The sequence below is a fragment of the Eptatretus burgeri genome, chromosome 12 (genome assembly GCF_056783735.1).
Source record: "Eptatretus burgeri isolate ZD-2024b chromosome 12, Ebu_testis_v1, whole genome shotgun sequence".
Taxonomy (NCBI): Eukaryota; Metazoa; Chordata; class Myxini; order Myxiniformes; family Myxinidae; genus Eptatretus; species Eptatretus burgeri.
Genome location: NC_140972.1, coordinates 19,634,479 through 19,656,871, shown reverse-complemented (window position 1 = coordinate 19,656,871; position 22,393 = coordinate 19,634,479). Strand labels below are relative to the sequence as shown.

Genomic DNA, 22,393 nt, shown 5'->3' with positions numbered 1-22,393 from the left:
CAGGGTTGTGCCCATCAGCCAAGGAGACTGCTTCGGCAGCACTAACGCTCTGCACAGAGTATGGTCCCAATGGATACACACACACACACACACACACACACACACACACACACACACACACACACACACACACACACACACACACACACACACACACACACACACGACAGTTGGTATAGTTATCCAGATCATTGTCTGAGCTTTACCTTTTTAATTTCCATCTCTCACTCATAACTGCCTGCTCCCATTTCCGAATTAACAAACAATGTTTGTTTTACGAAATTTGTTGTTTTAACTCCATGTCGTGGGATTGGAAAGGCAGCGGGTTTCAAGCTTTGTTGGTGCAACTTATTAAATTCTTTGTCATATTAAATTCAGCTCTTCCGAGTCGAGTTAATTGTTAAACCATACGAAAGATCAGTGATCACCTTTTGCTTATGAGCAGCATTCAGTGTTACCCTCTGCTAAAATTATTGTATTTGATGACATCAAAACATAATTTTATTTCTTGGAATTTGGAAGTAAAAGCATTGCAAGCTGGATGGCAATTCTAATGTCGAGCTGCACATCAATTGTTCTCCTTCCGTAAAAATACTTAACCAGAAAAAAAAACATACAAAAAATTAGCACTTTGGCACTGGCCAACATGAATAAGTGAAAGCATTGCCTCTTGTGAAGAGGGGAAAAAATAGAAAAAAAAAAAAGATTAAGCACCATTGTGTCATAAAGATAACAGACTTGAACTGCGAGTTGTGCTCGTAAATCAGCTCAGGATGACAAACGGTGTTTACTATGGATGCATGACAGAAATAGATCACATGTGATGTGCAAACTCTGGTGACCAGGTAGAACAAGGACACAGAGCAAAATTTAATTATTTTAAACTAAGCATAATAACCACTCTCTAGTAACATGTATGAAAAAAACAAAATAACAATACACCTCAAAAGGACAGTCGCTCAGGGGTCTAAGTGCAGCACCGAGATACAAACAACAGCCTGCCTCACATTTAGGAAGTGACGCTTCAGTCGATGATTGGAATGAGGGAGCATTGAAAAATAAATAAATAATAAAGATACATGAACAGCATTTCTCACACGACATGCTCGCAATGCCATTAACAGTATCATAAAACGGTGAAGACCTTTGGTCGTCGTCCTGCTGCAAGAGCAGTGAAAAAAGAAAGCCATTGAAAGGTCTATCAACTCCCTCAAGGCAAATTTCATAATGACGAATACCATCTTAAAAATAAATAAAAAATTATATCAGGGAACGAAATAATCTCGAGGAAATAAGCTGTGGTATGCAGTGAGAATGCATACCACTCGAAAAATCTAAAAGAATGACGGATCATTTAAATAAAGTAAAAATAAGAACATGGATAAACTGGTTAGAGTGGTAACATGGACACACCAAGCAGCCATGGCTCCAATACTTTCAAACTATCCTGCACACCAAAATGTCCACGATGTTACGAATACATGATCAATTAATAAAATGTCAATGCAGCCAATCAGAAGAAATGTCGCATCATTCCGACAGGAAAAGCAGTGCTATGATACTGTTGCAGAAATGATTTATTGGGGTAAAAACTGCATCGCTTAGCAATAGTGCATGTTTACCACAAGCCTAAGCCTGGTGTTGGCTCAGTGGTTAGGGTGGTGGCTTGGGATCCTAGGGTCCTGAGCTCAAGCCCCGTCGGCCGCTGAATTAATACACCAGGGTGTTGACTCAGCCTGTCATCCTTCCGAGGTTGGCGAAATGAGTACCAGTTCCAATGTGTGTACTGGTAGAGGGGCACTGCATCAGCGACACAGTCGCGCTTCAAGAAATGATAGCTACCCCGGCAACTAAGCTGCCACACGACCACCACCACCAAAAGCATGAGGCAATTTAATTTCAATATAGGAATACAAGTCGATATTTGCATAGAAAGCTGTTGTCTTCCCTCCCTTATGTTTGTGTTTTTTTTTTTTTGTACACCTTGTCGAGGCTCGTATGAGAGCGAACACACAACGCACATCAAGGGGGGCATGAGACAGGAGGAGAGGGAGTGGGAAGGATAAAATAGTGGGGAACAGAGACATTTGGAGATCTGTGGAAGGGAAAGGGATGGGATGGGGAACATGGGGAATAGAAGATGGACATTACAGGGACTTTCAGGAAGGAAAGCAGGGAATTTGAAGGAGGTGGGCTTGGGTGGATTATCAGGGGTAGAAAAGATCGAGGATTTGGATGGGGGGTGATAAGAGGTGGTGGTGAACAGCTGTTTTGAAGGCCTGGAGGGAAGAATGGGAATGAAGAGAGTAAGGGAGTTTATTCCAAAGGCGGGAAAAAAGAGGAATGAAAGAGTGAAGGTGAGCAGTGATTCGTGATTTTGGTAGTTTTACCAGAAGGGGGTTGTTGGCGGACCTTGAGCGCCCTGCGGAAATGTGGTGGGGACAAATCGCAGAGAGAGCAGGGGGGGGGGGCGAGGGTGAAGAAGAGCCTGTAGAAGACAGAAAGACCACCGACCAACCTGCGGTGATTGAGTGAGAGGCCCAAAGACTCAGCTTCATTGCGGGAGATGCCGATGATCCGAAATGCCTTGGTTTCTACAGCGTGAAGCAGAGAAAGGTGGGAGGCAGGAGCACCAGCCCAGAGGGGAGAGCAGTACTCCATCAGGCTGTGGACAAAAGCTTTGTAAGTGGTCAGGAGCTCAGGTGGGCCGAGGAAGGACCTTGCACGACAGAGGATTCCCAGTCGGTGACTGGCTTTGGAGGCGAGGTTTGAAATGTGGCTTTCCCAGGAAAGGTCATGGCAGATCGTGAGACCCAGAAGCTTGAAAGAAAGGACTTCTTCCAGAGAATTGTTGAGAAAGTGGATGGGGGGGGGTTCTAAATGGTCCTTTCGAAGAGACATAGAGTGTGAGATTTGTCCAGATTGAAAGACATGTTCCACGTGTTGGACCAGTTTGTGATTTTATCCAGATCAGCAGTGAGCGAACAAGCTGCGGCTTGCCAGTCCGAGGAATGACCGATGGTATGGCAGAGGGTGGAGTCATCAGCAAAGAGATATAGAGGATTTTCCAGAGAGTCGGAGAGATCATTGATGAAAACCAGAAAAAGAAAAGGGCCCAGAACGCTACCTTGAGGAACTCCAGCCTGGACAGGAAGGGGGATGAAAGCACTCCATTTAGGGCCACACGTTGACTGCGACAGGAGAGGAAGTCTGCAAGCCATGAGTGGGGATGGCCTTGGATACCATAGGAAGAGAGTTTGGTGAGCAGGGCAGGGTGCCAGACCATGTCAAAAGCACGTGATATGTCCAGGGATACGGCTCGGATTTCTTGTCTGGCATCGAGGGCTTCCATCCATTGTTGGGAGAGCAGAAGCAGCATATTCAGGGTAGAGTGACCTGGTCTGAAACCAAATTGATGATCAGAAATCAAGCCATTGGAGAAGAGGAAGGATTTGATGTCTGAACCAATGATGGATTGCATAACCTTGCTGATGATTGGGAGAAGGCTGATTGGTCTATAGTTGCAGGGATCTGATTTTGCACCTTGTTTGTGCAGGGCAGTGATGTTTGCTGATTTCCAAGCAGATGGCAAATGGCCTTGAGCAAATGAGAGGGTGAATAGAACAGAGAGAGGGTGAGCAAGAGCAGAAGAGCAGGATTTGAGTACACGTGGGCTGATGCCGTCTGGACCGGCTGCAGAATCTGAGTCAAGGTTTCACAGCAAGCTCTCCACCTTGTCAGGAGAAAAGGACACAGAGTCCAGGGACAGTTGGGTGCGACTGGGTAAGGTGGGTGGAGAAAGTGATGGGTTTTGGACACAAGATTTAGCTGCAAACACCGAGTTTAGGCATTCAGCTTTTTCACGTGTGGTATCAGCAGTGCTGCCATTTGAGATAAGGGAGGGGATGGAGGGGGAACATACACCAGAAACAGATTTGATTTGAAGCCACCAGGATTTTGAGGAGGGAGAGAGGTTTGAGAGTTCAGACTTGAGATGAGAAAGATGTTGTTTTCTGGCTCTCCTGAGGGAAGATACACACTTGTTCCAAGCTTTATGGAAGGAACTGAGATTGCCCTCAGTTGCGTTTGCTTTCCATGAGGCAAAGGCAAGTTATTTCAGGACAACTGCCTCACCACAAGCTTCAGTGAACCAAGGGCGGGAGGAGGGGTAGGACAACTGAAGACGAGAGGGGATAAATTCTGTGGATGAGGGAGAGCAATTTCCTTGAAAGAATTCCCAGGATGAGTTGATGTTGGAGAAAGTAGAGATAGGAGACCAGTCTATAAGTTTGAGGGCTGCTTGGAGACCCTGCCAGTCAGCTTGAGTGAAATGCCAGACTCGACGGCGGTGAGGTGGTTCTCTGATAATAGCCAGAGAGATGTCCACTTTGACAAGGACGTGGTCAGAAGAACCGATTGGAGCGATGGAAGAGCAGCAGATATTGTCAGGGCAATTTGTCAAAATCAGATCCAGAAGAGATGGAGTACCATTGGTTGAGATCCGGGTGGGGAAGTTGACCGATTGAGTCAGTCCCAATGAGTCGCAGAAAGCTTTTGCTGAGGTGCTATGACAGGTGAGAGAGGTACCCACACCTTGCCAACTGGCATGATGACAATTGAAGTCGCCACATATGAGGAAGAGAGAGTTTGGATGAGAATATAGAAGTTGGTCCATGTTTTCAGATAGTGAGGTGTAGATGGAGTCATCACTGTTAAGTGGATGGTACAGCACACATATAAACATGAGGTGGGAGTTGAGGGGAAGCCGTAGCCAGAGGTATTCCTGGGGGTATGGGGGAGTGAGGGCAGTGCATGGAGAGTGAGGAATAGAGTCTTTGATGAAGAGAGCAACTCCTCCACCAGGGTGAGGCTCAGGTCTGTCAAACCAGAGGAGGGAGTAACCAGGGAGAGATACTTGGGACAGACATGTCTTGGGTGAGGAAAGTTTCTGTTAGGCAGATTATGTCTGGTTTGTCAGTGGCAACCTGTATGGAAAGATCCGAAAGGTTTGAGCGAAGCCCCCGGATATTTGAGGTCCACACTTTTAATGAAGAGGTAGGGGAGGAGGCTTTGGGTGGGGGGGAGGAGGGGGAGGGTAGGCCAAGGGACGAGGGGGGGGGAGGTAAGGAGTGTTGTTAAAAGAGTGTGGGGGATTGCAGAATAGCTAGGGGAGGGGGCCGAATGAGGAGGAGAAAAGGCTCTGTGGTGCTGGGGGAGAGGGGGGACAAGAGAGGAGGAAGAAGGCAGTTGAGGATTTGAGGAGGTGGAGAGAAGAGATGGAGGTGAGAGGGCAGTGGAAGGAGGCAGCTTTGTGGATGGGAGGGGGGCAACTTTGAGTGAGGGGGATGAATGGTGGGAGGGAAGGATGAGTGAGGGGGATGAATGGTGGGAGAAAGGTGAGGAGGGGGGAGTTTTTGAGAGAGGTGAGAGGGAGGATTAGAGGGAGAAGAGTGGGATGGTTTCTTTGAGACTGAGGGGTGAGAGGAGTGAGTTGGCACTGAAGTTGGAAAAAAAAGAATGGTTGATGGAAAGCGAACATTCATAGCAAACTGGGGTTTTTAAAAGTTTTAGGTCAGTTATGCGATAAAACACATTTCTTGAGGGATGCAATAAAGGCGAATTCAGAGAATGGAGAGAAGAAACGCTGTAACAGTTGGATTTTTTAGGCAAGGTATGAAGGAAAGGTCGAATTGAAAGCAGTCTGTTTAAATTGCAGAAGAGTAGTGCATTCTGATACAGTAAAGAGAACCACACGTGTGAAAGAGGAAGATGAAGCATAAGAGATAGTTTTTGTTCTTATTATTATTAATGTTTGAGAGCGTTTTCAACAGATGAGGTCATGGAAGTGTTGTAGAAAAATCGAGGAAGAAGAAGAGGAGGAAGAAGAAGAGGATATGAAGAAGAAGAAGAAGAATCAGTGAAAGGTAGCGTTTTTTTTTTTTTTAAATATAACAAATTGAGTGATTCGTTGGGATGGGGGACGTTAAGAAAGTGGGAGATAGAAATTGAAGATAATGGGGAGAAAAAACAAATAAACATGATCGTACACCAAGGGGAACAAAGGGTAGGCCTCAAGCCTCAAGGATAGGCCTCAAGCACCTAGTAAGACAAGTTCGACGAAATCTCACAAAATAGCACGATTTTTGAAACAAAACCGAACTAGGAACACACAGTAACATGTAGGTGAGAAAATAAACAGTTAAAACGTGATAGATAACGACCATAAACTTAACTTTGAGATCGTCAGCAGGGAGCCGCCAAGGAGACCTGCCAATGCTCCAAACCCAGAACCGGAAGTGGAAGTTTAAAACCGCTTTGCCTTTAAATCCGTTTTTAATGATCTTTCTTTTGCAATCTTTCTTAAATGTGCCTTTATTGGGGAATTTGGCATCACAACACCGAAAAGGTGCAGGTTTTGGCTTCCTCTGTTCCAGTTGGGGTTCCCAGAGCCCAGAGCTGTTGACCAGATGGGGTCCAGGCGGACTCAAATGGGGTACCAAGTGCGGTGTTCCCAGTTCACAGAGATGGAGAGAGCTTGTGGTTTGCACTTCTCATCCACAAGAGTGTGGTGTGCGCTGGGTCTCCCTCTGGCAAGATTGTGGAGCATTGGCTTTGGGTGCTCGGGTGCTGCCGCACCAGTTCAGTCCAGTATCTTCTTGTCTTCCTCCTGTGGTGTGCCTGTGGTGTGTCGTTAAGGCTATTTCAATAAGTATCCCCCGCTTGTATGATACCCAGGGTATGTATTTTATTGTAAATAGAATTGTGTATGAAATGTTCTTGTGTTCCTTGTTATCCATTCCCCATTTATCAAATACTCACATTAATCCTCAGGGTCTCCATTGAGTATGCCAGTCAGCACGATCAATAAAACCGTATGGTTTTATAAAACTGATAAAGGACTGATTTGGTGTATGACGGTTAGCATACATTTTCAACTTCTCCCCCTTCGAATGTGACAAATCACTCTAGTTGCCATTTTGAGTGGTTTGGTGTGGAGGAGGATTCCGGCATGTCACTCGATCGATGGCGAATGTACAAAATTGAGTTCGGTAAAGGAGTGATTTGGCCTTCGATCCGGCTTGGTGATTCTGGACTGATTGGCCAACGTAACCGGAGTAACAATACATTGGTCATGCTCAATTTGGGGTCCACAACACATCTACCTAGCCAAGCCCCCCTCCCCTTCCTGGGTTTTACACATCATGAAAGTGTACATGGTTACGATAAATAATAATAATAATAATAATAATAATAATAATAATAATAATAATAATAAATAAATTTATGAATAAATGCTTTTTCTTTGGTATTTACAAATTCAATGAGCCTACATTACATTTCTTTTGTTTATACATAAAATCTATACTGTAAAAGTGAAATTATATACTTGTATATGTTTGTTTGTTTGTTTGTTTGTTTATACGCACTGCAAAAACTCAAACTACTGAACTAAATTTAGCATATTGCTAAAGGGTATCCCAAGTATGGTTTCTGTCAGGGTAGCATATCTGGTGTCGGAGGTTTAGTGTGAGGGAAGACCCAATTCTCTCAACGTAAATGTGTATCGTATAGCACCACCGATATTACAAATCATCGACTTCTTGTATAAAGAAAATTTCAACAATTAGGCAATATGAATTGCGGTGATGGTGAAATCAGAGTGAGAATACAGGAATTAAAAATTGTCAAAAGGCTTCTTTTTGCTCACGACATGTATAAGCAACAAGGTTGGTTGATGAAGGCAATGTCAGCTGACTTCATTGTAGATGGAAGATGACCTCATGCAAATTATAGAGTGAATAGAGCAGAATGTTTGTGAAGTACAACTTGTCTTCTTCTGATTAAATCCACCAGCAAAGCAACGGGTAAAATGCTTCATATAATATGTGTGTGTGTGTGTGTGTGTGTGTGTGTGTGTGTGTGTGTGTGTGTGTGTGTGTGTGTGTGTGTGTGTGTGTGTGTGTGTGTGTGTGTGTGTGTGTGTGTGTGTGTGTGTACATCATTTGAGTTTACGAGCAGGTTGCCAGTGCTGTTCGAAATGGGGTAGGGATGTTGCTGGCAAAAATGCAAATGGCATCTTCTGTCATCGAGCCGGCAAGCAGGGAGGAACAATTCACATTTATTGCCACATCTGATACAAGTTAAATGCTCTAATGACGGCGAGCTGCTCCATTTGAAACCTTTTGTTCGATATATGGAGGTTTTTGTTGCCTCGGGTCCATAATAATTTTTTTTCGTCTCAAAGCCAGTGTCCAATTGCAAATTAATCGTAGGATTATACTTGTGGCAAAGAGGGTCTTGTTGCCTTTGGAGTCGTTTGAGGGTTGAACTTCATTTATTTTTTAATTCTAGATTTTGAGGTTCCTTTTATCCCTGTGTCGTAAGAGGCGACCAGGGTTGCGTCAGGAAGGGCATCCGGCGTAAAACATGTGCCAAATCACTATGCGGATCATACGGATGATCCGCTGTGGCGACCCCGAACGGGAGCAGCCGAAAGAAGAAGAAGAAGAAGAAGATTTTGAGGTTCCTTTATTCATCTGGTAATATCTCCAAATCTGATTTCCCAATTTGCAAAAAATCAAATTGCATTTTCATCTGTGAATGATATCTTTTCGGAAGGAGCCTCACATTTTAGATTTGTGTTCATTTGAATTTTCTGCCGCAGAGAAAGAATCCTACACGAGGTTTGGTTGAATTTGTTTCATCCCTTATCTACGATAAGAAAAGCTAAGCAAAGGAAAGACAAAGCATTGCCTTACACAGTGGTGCCGTGCTCGATAATGTCCAGATGTCCGGATGTGCACAGACAGCATTACTGGCAAGGGATCGCGGCAAACCTTGTGAGTGTGCGGATCGCATCATAAAGCTCCTTCAAATATAAGGAATAAAACAAGAAAGTAATTTTCAAAAATGCACTCTGAACTCAAACCTAGATATTCGATAAAGCAACATTTGCCATACTTGGTACAAGCTGTGATGTCGTGTGCATCTGCATGTGCATTACCACAAATGCACCAAAATGATTTGACAAGCGAATACAATTGCTGGATCTCATACTATTTGATGTAGAAAAATAAAATAGTAGGTAAGGGTGCTTCTCATGCCAAAAATAAAAGGTATGTCAAGGTCATTACGCAAGATGGGCTGGAAAGATGGCCTAGAGGTACGCACCCTCGTCTCCAAGCTGTCTCGCCTGGGTTGAAATCTGGATCCAGCTAAAAACTGTCATCCTGGTGTTTCACAAGCAGGGCGATTCATCAATGTGTGTGCCATCACTCGGATGGATGTTAAACTCAGGGGTATCCCATCTGCCAGTATTAAGTTGTGAACGTTAAGATCCCACTGTGCTCCGTAGTCAAGAGTAGGTGAGCTATCACCTGCAGGCCTGAAAAAAATTACAAATTCTTGCCCGAACCTAGAGGGCTGCATCAGCAGCACAGCCGCAACCTCAGCCAATGACGCTACCCAGTAGTCTTGTGCTGCATATCAAGAAAGAAAAAATCATGAAAGGTGAGATCCAGGAAAACAGCTTGGACATTTACCATGCCTTCAGAAAGTATATTTCATAATGTCAACCCCTCAACCACAGTCAACAGTCAACCACAGTCAACCCCTCAACTTTTTCACATTTTGTAGTGTTACAGCATGAATTTAAAATGGATTAAATTTAAATATGTCACCAATCAACATAAAATACCATAAAATACATAATTTCACAAAGTGAAAACGTATTTTTAGACATTTTTTCAAATTAATTAAAAATGAAAAGCTGAAATATTTTACGTCAATAAGTAATCAACCCCCTGCATCAATATTTTGAAGAAGCGACTTTGGTAGCGATTAAAGCTTCGAGTCTTTTTGGGTATGTCCATATCAGCTTTGCACATCTGGATTTGGGGGTTTTCTCTCATTCTTCCTTGCAGATTTGCTCAAACTCTATCAAGTTGGATGGGGAGTGTTGGTGAACAGCAATCTTCAAGTCTTTCCACAGATTCTTAATAGGATTCAAGTTGGGCTTTGGCTGGGCCACTCAATGACTTTCACATTCTTGTTATGAAGCCATTCCAGTGTTGTTTTGGCCGTATGCTGTATGCTTTAGGGTCATTGAGTGCACAGTGCACAGTCATCCTGCTGAAACATAAATCTTCACTGCAGTCTCAGATCTTTTGCACTCTGAAGCAGGTTCTCCTCAAGGATTTGCCTGTATTTGGCTCCATTCATTGTTCCCCCTATCCTTACAAGCCTCCTAGTCACTACCACTGAAAAGTATCCCATAGCATGATGCTGCCACCACCATGCTTCAGGGTAGGGATGGTGATAGATGGGTGATGAGCTAAGCTTGGTTTCCACCAGACGTAGTGCTTTGCATTCAGGTGAGAGTTCAATTTTCATCTCATCAGACCACATAATCTTTTGCCTCAAGCTCTCAGTCTTTCACATGCCTTTTCACAAACTGCAGGCGTGCTGTCGTCAGCCATTTTCTCAGGAATGACTTCTCTCTGGCCACTCTCCCATAAAGCCTACATTTGTGAAGTGCTGCAGAGATTGTTGTCCTTCCGGAATGTTTTCCCGTCTCAGCCAAGGAGCTCTGTAGTTCTGTCAGAGTGGCCATTGGGTTCTTGGTCACCTCCCTGACTAAGGTCCTTCTTGCCCAGTTGCTCAGTTTGGTCAGACGGCCAGCTCAAGGAAGAGTCTGGGTAGTTCTATATTCTTTCCATTTCCAAATGATGGAGCTCACTGTGCTCTTGGGAACTTTCAATACTCAAAATTGTTTTATACCCTTCCCAAGATCTTTGCCTCCTCATAATTCTATCTCGGAGTTTTACAGACAGTTCCTTGGACTTAATGGAAGAGTTTCTGCTCTGACATACACTTTCAACTGTGGGACGTTTATACAGAAAGGTACCTCTTTCTAAATCATGTCCAATCAATTAAATTGGCTATAGGTGGACTCCAATCAAGTTGTGGAGACATCTCAACGATGATCAAAGGAAATCGGATGAACCTGCAAGCTCAATTTTGAGTGTCATAGCAAAGGGGTTCAATACTTATTGATGCAAAACATTTCAGCTTTTAACTTTTGATCAATTTATAAAAAAATTCTAAAAACATGTTTTCACTTTGTCATTATGGGGTATTTTTTGAATTTCGATGACATTTTTTAAATTAAATTAAACCATTTTAAATTCAGGATGGAACACAACAAAATGTGACAAAAGTCAAGGGATGTGAATACTTTCTGAAGGCGTTGTACACACACTTTATGAAAAAATATCAATCTATTAAACATAGGAACTACAAAACTGCAGTTTTCCTTGTACCTGTACAACTCACAAGTGAAGATGCAGGTATTTAGAAAACATCCCATAACAAAAGTTGTCATCGATTCCAAAGTCCCCTCTGTTATTGTTATTATTATTATTTACATTTATCACAAAGAGCATCCAATAAGTGTTCCAACATTAAATCAGAAATTTCCTCAAACTCCGACATCTCCCAATGCATACCCTCGAGAGAGACATCAGGTAAGATAAGAACCAACCATTCCATACCATTTCAGTTCCTTTCATCGTGGCATTTCCATTAGTCAATTCAAACATCCCTCCAAAATTGTCAATTCGAGCACGGCAGTCAAATCACATGAGGAGACAGTAAACATATTTACTGGAAAGTTTTGTCAAAGGCTGAACATGTGACCAGACTGGTAGGGGATGGGATTGGGGTGGGAATTTCCATGCTAACACGAACATCATTTAGAAGGATTCCCAAGGAACTTGGACATAATATGCAAGGCAATTTGGTTCATCATGCCTGAACTTCATCCAACACCATCATCAATTCAATCAACAGACTATTAACGGGGAGAGGTGGGGGTTGGGGGGGGGTGAAGCAGCAGCACCATCACGTTTTGATGAGGCCTTCTCACAGACATCCTGATCACTCCACATGTATCCAATAACCTATCCATACCTAAAACGAACTACCAGTTTCTGCCAATGTCCATCTACCCCTCTATCCCCAATGCCTCTAAATATGCATCTAATTCCATTTTAAACCTATATACTGTATCTGCTGCCACTAGCTTTCCATGGAAACCATTCTATGTAATAACTGTTCCGAGTGAAAGACCCCTCTCTTACTGGCATCAGATCAGAACTCTCCTTGTATTTACTCCAAGGTTATGGCCGTGGTCTTGTCATTGTCTATTCTACTGAAAAATTTGTCTGCATTTACACTGTTTATCCCCTACATCATCTTAAACATCTCAATCAACTCCCCTCGTAATCACCTCCTATCTCACATATAAAGTCGTCTCCTTCAGCCGCTCCTCATCGCCAAGTCAATCCAACCCAAATATATATATATATATATATATATATATATATATATATATATATATATATATATATATATATATATATATATATATATATAAAAATCTGCATGCACTCTGACAGCATTGAGAATGGTGCATTCTGAAGCAGCAATAAAACAACAAAAATAAACCCATAAATCAAAACACCAAAACCAGAAACCTGTTTGAAAATCATCACACCAACATTATTGGAATGTAGAATACAACGTAAAGCCTCGAATGCGTTGCTCAAGTCAATAGAGTTCAAAATAGGCATGACAAGCCCGATGTTACCTCGACCATGTGACCAGCAAAAACCCTGAATGTGAAACACCAACAGGAAACCTTCAGCGATGACAAAACCTTCAACCCTGCACTACGTATCAGATTGTACGCGAGTACTGCAAGCTCACAAATATGTACAGTGTTGAGGAAATGTCATGTGCGTCCTACATTACAGCTCGGTTTACGTGGCAAGATAACTTTGTCGTACTAAGAACCTTATCAGGGATAAAAAGAACGAGAATTGGGAGGTTAAACCAAACGTTGCCCTTGGAAGTTGCTCGAAATACGACAACCCCGGGTATTCAATATCCTGAGCTCACTTTCTCCAATCTGTCCAACCGTTCGTCCACCCTTGTTGTCGTACATCGTGTTCAAGCTTTTCCGTGAACCTCGAACGCTGTAAGGGAATTCCCAAAATAAAATAAAATAAATAAATCTATAATCAAACGAGTTATACAAGTGGAAAAGTTTCATAATCTTTCCCACAAGCATCGAAGCTATTGTGCACACATTTCTCGGAACGCCCGAAGACGACGAGCAAAAAAATAATGGAGCCAAAGCTGAAGACTGAACGAAGACCTTTTTCCCCCTCCCCCCTTTTCCACTTCCCATCAATGGGTTGAAGCTTATTAAATGCCAGAAGCCACTCGTCACTGCCGGTAGATTCTGGCAAGGTCGAAGTCTTGCTAAGATCAGTAACCAACTCACAGAAAGAGAATGCCAGGATGGGTTCATGCCACACCCTGGGTAAGAAGCAAATTCGGGATAAAAGATTAAAAACAGCATTCCCAAATCACAATACAATTATTTTAGAACGGTGCGAGCCAAATGGTTTCATATTCGCTTCTTGCCAGGATGATAACACCACGAAGAACAGGCCGACAAGGTTAATAATGTTATCTACTTCAATATTTACAGGTGGCTTGCAGCTGAGCAACATTTGGGAAACAACGTACGAGATTACCTTATCTTGGGATTTAGGATATCTTGATAACCGGCAGAAACGCTTGGAAAAAAATGTTTTAAATTTCAAAAGGTGAGCAACTTCCGAAGAAATAAACCCAGAATGTCATAAACTGGTGTGCAAAAGGTGATTCAGGAAACAGAAGGTATCCCCCAAATCCCTCCCGTTTTCCCCACCATTAAAACCCACCAACCCACCATTAAAAATCACACACACACACACACACACACACACACACACACACACACACACACACACACATAGGCCCATCAATCGCACATCCACACCACCCATCCCATGAACACACACCCTGCATGACACCAACTGCAACCGCATCCACACCACAAATCCGATCTAACCCAACACACTCAATGGGAAAGGGGAAAGGCGAGCAGCAGAGGGAGGAAGGGGAGAGGGGCAAGACTGAAGGGATGACATGGGGACTTCTATGGGGGTGGGGGGAGCAGGGATAGTTAAGTGAGAGTTCCATTAACACCAGGACATGTTTGGCAACACCCACAACTCAGAGAGAATCAATATGTCAAGAACATCTACACAATGTTACCGATGCCCCAATTCATTTCTGTCTCTGTCTCCATCTCCCTGTACCACTCCAAATTTCATTTCTGTCTCCGTCTCCCTGTACCACTCCAACTTTCATTTCTGTCTCCATCTCCCTGTACCACTCCAACTTTAATTTCTGTCTCCGTCTCCCTGTACCACTCCAACTTTCATTTCTGTCTCCGTCTCCCTGTACCACTCCAACTTTCATTTCTGTCTACGTCTCCCCTGTACCACTCCAACTTTCATTTCTGTCTCCGTCTCCCTGTACCACTCCAACTTTCATTTCTGTCTACGTCTCCCCTGTACCACTCCAACTTTCATTTCTGTCTCCGTCTCCCCTGTACCACTCCAACTTTCATTTCTGTCTCCGTCTCCCTGTACCACTCCAACTTTCATTTCTGTCTCCGTCTCCCTGTACCACTCCAACTTTCATTTCTGTCTCCGTCTCCCTGTACCACTCCAACTTTCATTTCTGTCTACGTCTCCCTGTACCACTCCACCTTTCATTTGTATAAACCTCTCCCTGTACCCTTCTATCTCTGAGGTTTCTCAGTACACTTCTATTTCCATTTTAAACCTGCCACCACCTTCCCACGAAGACCATTCCACACACTGATGAGACTCTGTGTGAAATGGCCTGAGGAATGAGACAGAGACCTGAGGAACAAACTCATGAAAACACAGAATGTTCAAGACTGCGTTACTTTAACTTCTTTCATGATTGACAACGGGAGCACGTCAATGAAATCCTCCCTTTGTGTGTGTTTAGTAGAACTAGTCGCGCATATCCGTGGCTGCGCCGACGGGTTTAATCAAGGGACAGCAGGTTGTACTTCACCAACATCGTGCACGTCTATCCGTGAATCTCAACGAGGATGTAAAACAAAGTGAAACTCGAAAAATGGATTTTTTATAACACATACTCATTGTTCCTGGTGTTGGCTTAATGGTCAGGGTGGTGGGCTTAGGATCCTCGGGTCCTTAGTTCAAATCCCGCTTGGCTGTTAAATTAATAGCAGGTGGGGTTGACTCTGCCTGTCATCCTTTCGAGGTCGGCAAGATGAGTGCCAGCTTGCTGGTATCCTGTGTCGGAGTGGTGACCCGTCCAGGATTGTCCCCGACAGCCAAGGAGACTGCTTCGGCAGCACCGACGCTCTGCACAGAGTGCGGTCCCGATGGATACTTGTTGTTGCTGCAGTCATTGTGGTTGTGGTGGTTGTTGCTGTTTGTGTGCTTCTTCCATGTACCAATATATATTTTTCTATTAAATTGAGAATTATGACTATGAATATACAACTTGGTGTTCACTCTGTTCTTAATGGTTCAAAGGATAATAAAGATGTCACCGGTGGAACCGCTGCGTTAAAGTTCTCTCTCCTTCATCAACCTTGGAAAGACTGGCTTTCACAACAGGAATCTTATTTACAACAGGCAAACGGACAATAAGTTTTGTTCCAAGTCAATCGATTGTTAGCTTTCCAACGGTACCAGCTGTATTATTCGACGACAGCATGAACCCTTTAGAGTTTAGAATAAAGTCCGATGGACGGACAAACACATGGACATGTACACCTCTCCTTTTAGGAATAGATAGATATATCACAATAAATTAATTTTAATATCAAGTAACGTGTGTTGGGTGGCATGATGTGTAGAGGGGTGTATGTAGAGGGGGGAGTGTGTGTAGAGGGGTGTGTATGTAGAGGGGGGAGTGTGTGTAGAGGGGTGTGTGTGTAGAGGGGTGTGTGTGTAGAGGGGTGTATGTAGAGGGGGAGTGTGTGTAGAGGGGTGTGTGTGTAGGGGGGTGTGTGTGTAGAGGGGTGTGTGTGTAGAGGGGTGTGTGTGTAGAGGGGTGTGTGTGTAGAGGGGTGTGTGTGTAGAGGGGTGTGTGTGTAGAGGGGTGTGTGTGTGTAGAGGGGTGTGTGTGTGTAGAGGGGTGTGTGTGTGTAGAGGGGTGTGTGTGTGTAGAGGGGTGTGTGTAGAGGGGGTGGTGTAGAGGGGGTGGTGTAGAGGGGGTGGTGTAGAGGGGGTGGTGTAGAGGGGGTGGTGTAGAGGGGGTGGTGTAGAGGGGGTGGTGTAGAGGGGGTGGTGTAGAGGGGGTGGTGTAGAGGGGGTGGTGTAGAGGGGGGTGGTGTAGAGGGGGTGGTGTAGAGGGGGTGGTGTAGAGGGGGTGGTGTAGAGGGGGTGGTGTAGAGGAGGGTGGTGTAGAGGGTGGTGGTGTAGAGGGTGGTGTAGAGGGGTGTGTGTGCAGGAGTTGTATGGAGCGGACAGGTGTGGTGTGGACAGGTGTGGTGTGGACAGGTGTGGTGTGGACAGGTGTGGTGTGGACAGGTGTGGTGTGGACATGGGTGGAATAGTGTGGATCGGTGAGGTATGGTGTGGACAGCTTAAGGAACAGAGATCATTGAAAGGGAGAACATGGTATTGAATCGATCAGCAACAACTCCTCCTTAACAGAGTACAGCAGTGTGTGTGTACGTGCGTGTGTGTACGTGCGTGTGTGTACGTGTGTGTGTGTACGTGTGTGTACGTGTGTGTGTTGTGTACGTGTGTGTGTTGTGTTCGTGTGTGTGTTGTGTTCGTGTGTGTGTACGTGTGTGTGTGTACGTGTTCGTGTGTTGTGTTTGTGTGTGTTCGTGTGTGTACGTGTGTGTACGTGTGTGTACGTGTGTGTACGTGTGTGTGTGTGTGTTCGTGTGTGTGTGTACGTGTGTGTGTACGCGTGTGTGTACGCGTGTGTGTACGTGTGTGTACGTGTGTGTACGTGTGTGTACGTGTGTGTACGTGTGTGTACGTGTGTGTTGTGTACGTGTGTGTGTGTACGTGTGTGTGTGTACGTGTGTGTGTGTGTACGTGTGTGTGTACGTGTGTGTATTGTGTACGTGTGTGTGTGTACGTGTGTGTATGTGTGTGTTTACGTGTGTGTACGTGTGTGTACGTGTAAGTGTGTACGTGTACGTGTGTGTGTGTACGTGTGTGTGTTGTGTTCGTGTGTGTGTACGTGTGTGTGTTGTGTTCGTGTGCGTGTACGTGTGTGTGTGTTGTGTTCGTGTGTGTGTGTACGTGTGTGTACGTGTGTGTGTACGTGTACGTGTGTGTGTACGTGTGTGTGTACGTGTGTGTGTACGTGTGTGTGTATGTGTGTGTACGTGTACGTGTGTGTGTGTACGTGTGTGTGTGTACGTGTGTGTGTACGTGTGTGTGTACGTGTGTGTGTACGTGTGTGTGTACGTGTGTGTGTACGTGTGTGTGTACGTGTGTGTGTGTACGTTCGTGTGTACGTACGTGTGTACGTGTGTGTGTACGTACGTGTGAACGTGCGTGTGTACGTGTGTACGTGTGTGTACGTGTGTGTTGTGTTCGTGTGTGTGTACGTGTGTGTGTACGTGTGTGTGTTGTGTTCGTGTGCGTGTACGTGTGTGTGTACGTGTGTGTGTGTTGTGTACGTGTGTGTGTTCGTGTGTGTGTACGTGTGTGTACGTGTGTGTGTGTGTGTGTGTGTGTGTGTGTGTACGTGTGTGTGTACGTGTGTGTGTGTGTTGTGTTCGTGTGTGTGTTCGTGTGTGTGTACGTGTGTGTACGTGTGTGTGTGTGTGTGTGTGTGTGTGTGTGTGTGTGTGTGTGTACGTGTGTGTGTACGTGTGTGTGGGCGTGTGTGTGTATGTGTGTGTGTACGTGTGTGTGTGCGTGTGTGTACGTGTGTGTGTGTGTGTGTGTGTGTGTGTGTGTGTGTGTGTGTTCGTGTGGGTGTACGTGGGTGTGTGTACGTGTTCGTGTGTTGTGTTTGTGTGTGTGTTCGTGTGTGTACGTGTGTGTACGTGTGTGTGTGTGTGTGTGTGTGTGTGTGTGTGTGTGTGTACGTGTGTGTGTACGTGTGTGTGTACGTGTGTGTGTACGTGTGTGTGTACGTGTGTGTGTGTGTGTAAGCTTCCTCGTACCTTGTACACCGTCCCGAATGCCCCATCTCCGAGCTCCCCCACGATGGACCACTCATCGTTGGGGTTCACGTCCCTCCGAACGTGCTCGTACTGCTTGTGTTTCCTGCGCTCGGACCCAAGCTTGAAGATCTTCCTGAAGTAAGACATCCCTCCAACACGCTACGCTGCCTCCACACTCGCTCTACCACCACCACTACCTCTACAGGGTGTCTGTCCCTTTGGCTTGTTGCGGTGTTGTTACTTTAGCTCAAGCTCTACAAACGTCTGACGGGAAACTTTCGTCCCACGGGAGACGCACGGTGCCGGCACTGAGGATCAGCACCGACCGTGAAGTAAAAGGAGAATGTGAGTTGAAGAACTGAAACGATATAATCGTTCGATCAGTAACAGGTTTGTCCTCGATGCTGTTCATGCGTCTGAAACCCAAACCTCCGACCGCAGGCAAAAACACCCCGCCCGTCCCACAACTCGTCCAGCCACATGCTTTCCCCAACTCGAGTCAATGCAGCAACAACAACAAAAAATTCTTTTACGAAATTCTTCTTCTTCAGTTGGTTTTTCTGAATGTCCGTCTTTATTTAGTTTTATCCTTAATGGTTTATCACCGATTAAATATCTTGTAATTGTAATAACTTTTATTTGATCATGAACTCCGAAACTCAAAAAAAAACAAAAAAACCTTCTACCAACAAAACAGCGTAGCGAACTACGTATAAAGCAATACACCGCAATAATAGATACTCGCAATTTAGGGGGTTATAAACTTTTGCATTTATCATTGTCGTCACTAATCTAACCATTTAATATAATTGTATTTATAAATTAAGCATATAATCACTAGTTAATTTTTTAAACGTTGTTCAAAGCCTCAAATTTCTGCCGAAACCTTCTTGTTATTTATTGTGTGACCTGACTCGGCATAGTAGTAGTAGTAGTAGTAGTAGTAGTAGTAGTAGTAGTAGTAGTAGTAGTAGTAGTAGTAGTAGTAGTAGTAGTAGTAGTAGTAGTAGTAGTAGTAGTAGTAGTAGTAGTAGTAGTAGTAGTAGTAGTAGTAGTAGTAGTAGTAGTAGTAGTAGTAGTAGTAGTAGTAGTAGTAGTAGTAGTAGTAGTAGTAGTAATAGTGTTCTAAAAAGCTTTGACTGTTCGACCTCGAATCCCGATGTTTTTCTGATTAATACCATAATACGGTTGTGAATAAGTTTCAAATTTCCTTCGATTCACAGGTATTCAGAAAATAAAAAAAAATTCCAACAGGTCTTGTGAAAATTACGGGGCAATGAAGACCTGAGAGCAAGAAGTACTTTAGTCACAAAATTACACGTTTGAGATATTGAGGATCAAAGTTTTCAAAACATGCTGCAGATACTTTTTTTTAAAGGCGGCAAACTATGGAGCCTGCTGCTGGTTCCAGGGGCGAAACAGAGCAGACAAACCCTTTTTTGTGGAAAAATAATCCTTTATTACGAAGAAAACCAGAAAATTAGTTTTGGTACTTTTTGTGGTTAAATACCTGGATTTGGGCACTTTTTGTGGATAAATACCTGGACTTAGGTACTTTTGTGGTTAAATACCTGGACTTAGGTACTTTTTGTGGCAAAATACCTGGACTTAGGTACTTTTTGTGGCAAAATACCTGGACTTAGGTACTTTTTGTGGCAAAATACCTGGACTTAGGTACTTTTTGTGGCTAAATACCTGGACTTAGGTACTTTGTGTGGCTAATTACCTGGACTTAGGTACTTTTGTGGCTAAATACCTGGACTTAGGCACTTTTTGTGGCTAAATACCTGGACCTAGGTACTTTTTGTGGCTAATTACCTGGACTTAGGTACTTTTTGTGGCTAAATACCTGGACTTAGATACTTTGTGGCTAAATACCTGGACCTTGGTACTTTTTGTGGCTAAATACCTGGACTTAGGTACTTTTTGTGGCTAAATACCTGGACTTAGGTACTTTTTGTGGCTAAATACCTGGACTTAGGTACTTTTTGTGGCTAAATACCTGGACTTGGGGACTTTTAACACACAAAGCCCTTTATTGCTTATTTTAGATCATCGTGGAGGATCTCTAAGTCTTACTCAGGTTGTTGTTCTTAATCTTCTTCTTGTGGACTTTTTTGTTTCACAGCCCACAGTTTTCATCGAAACCTCCTGAAACTTGGCATATAAATGTAAAAATTCTCTGCGCAGACAGTAACCATCTCCAATTTTGAAAATTCCTCCCAGAAAAAAAGTTATGACGTCAAAATATCTCCGCTAATGGAAATCGCCAAAAAAATTGTCTCCAAAACTTGGCAAGCTTTTCGAATTCTGTTTGCGGGAATCGAACAGGGCATTAGCAGAGATGAATCATCGCACATATAATACATCACTATGACGTCATATCAATTTTTATGACGTCATTCATATTTTTTGACATTTTTTGTTTCACAACCCGGAGTTTTCATCGGTTCTTCGTGAAACTTGCCATGTATATGCAGAAAGCCCACACTCAGGCAGTAACCTTCTCCGATTTTGGAAATTCTTCCGAGAAAAAAGTTGACGTCATAATATCGCCGCTAATGGAAATCGCCTATACCATTATCTCCGAAACTAGGCAAGCTGTTTGAATTTTGTTTGCGGGAATCAAGCCAGGCTTTAGCACAGTTTTTTTTTTATCGCAAACCTGGTACATCACAATGACGTCATATTCATTTTTATGACGTCATCATTAAGAGGACGAGGATCTTAGCTCATTTGAGCTTGTTGATTGCCAAACAGTAATTTTTGCTGTGTCTTATGGGGGCTGTACAATGTACATACATCCAATACATGGGGAATCTGGGTCAGCACAGCATTGCACTGCACTGCCGCATGCACAGTTTTATGAGGTCTCAAAAGCTGATGACCAATGTAGTGCCTTTTTCAGTACCAGCAAAGTTTTATGCAGAGAAACTTCATACCTGATGCTTTGGCATCCTTCATTCTCTTTCTAGCCCAGTCTCCATGGTTTATTTTACATTTTTTTGCCCCCGTCATGCCTGTTATCACGGTTAACCTCATTCACACCATGCTGTGCAGCCTCCATGGTCGCCATTTTCATAGCTTGTCACGTGACACATACCAGCATTTTGATTGGACGGTCATGGACTTCGGAACTTCTTGCTCAAACATTATGGACTTATGTATTTCTTGCACTACATTTTAGTGAATTCAGCAATGACCATATACCAAAATACAGGACTTGAGTACTTATTTTCGGAATGTTTTTGGTATCAAATGATGCTCTGGCCATTATAGATTATAGTACTGGTGCCGGCTCATTTTTTTCAAAAATGTGACTGAAGTACTTCTTGCACCCAGGTCTTCAATTTAACATGGAGCAGCACATCTTTATTCCAACATGAATACCTGTATAAAGGGCTGTTCAGGATGGCGTGTTCTAGGGTTCGTGTCCCAAGACTATTGAACCTGCACAGTGACGCACGGAGAGAAATGCAGACAAATCACCAAGACCACTCTCAGCTGAAACGGGAATGAGTATCACATGAGGACGAGGAACACCGAAGGAAGATGTTGGGATTTTCCTGACAAATTCAGATTTTCCAGGCACTGAATGGAAATGACCACGCAAGGCGGGATGGATCGTGCAGTAACCGCCTTTCTGAAGCACTGGAAAAATGTGAAGACCTTGGTGTTGATGACATAGTTTTCAACTCACCTGAACTTTAGTCAGGTGAGCTTATGCGCTCGAGCAGTGTCTGCAGGTAAGTGAGGAGTCGGTCAGTGAGTCCGTAAACACCGTTTTTCTCCATTGTTTAAATGCTGCAAACCCAATGAGGAAAAATTTGAGTTCATGTGCAAAAAGGAAGACGATTACTTCAAAACTATCAGCACATTTCGCTTGTTTTGCACACAAATTTCAGTCTCATTTCACCATTCTCCAAAAACACTTCGCACAATTCTCCTCATTCGGCACAATCTTCATCAAGGGAGTCTCTTGTGTTCACATGGATAACACTGCCCTTCGAAACACTAAACTTCAGTCATCAATTGAACACACTCAGTCCTCACAGGTGAAACACTTGATGCTTCAATTATTCAATCAGCAATCAGAGCTTGAACACAAATAAAAGGGCTACAGGTGAGCACTCCTGTGTTGGAGAACAATGACTGATAACATTGTAGTAGGAGAGAGAGAGAAAGAGAGAAAGAGAGAAAGAGAGAAAGAGAGAAAGAGAGAAAGAGAGAAAGAGAGAAAGAGAGAAAGAGAGAAAGAGAGAAAGAGAGGAGGGCAAATATCTCAAG

At 43.8% G+C, this 22,393-nt stretch overlaps 2 protein-coding genes across 3 annotated transcripts in view; both read right to left on the bottom strand.

Annotated features, from left to right (window-relative positions):
• Positions 1-18,623, bottom strand: part of LOC147015200 (STE20-like serine/threonine-protein kinase) — a 129,846-nt gene extending 111,223 nt beyond the window's left edge. Inside the window, exon 1 of one of the 2 annotated variants that reach the window (XM_085849749.1) lies at positions 18,107-18,623. In XM_085849749.1, coding sequence (XP_085705875.1) covers positions 18,107-18,253 — 147 coding nt within the window. In that variant the 5' untranslated portion in view covers positions 18,254-18,623. The remainder of the gene's footprint in view (positions 1-18,106) is intronic. The other variant, XM_085849748.1, reaches the window with a different exon arrangement.
• Positions 16,355-17,897, bottom strand: LOC147015201 (uncharacterized; the record flags this gene model as incomplete). Its single annotated transcript, XM_085849750.1, has 1 exon — positions 16,355-17,897. A coding segment is annotated over one exon (1,296 nt), but the record flags the coding sequence as incomplete, so codon positions are not given.
• Positions 18,624-22,393: the final 3,770 nt, after the last annotated feature.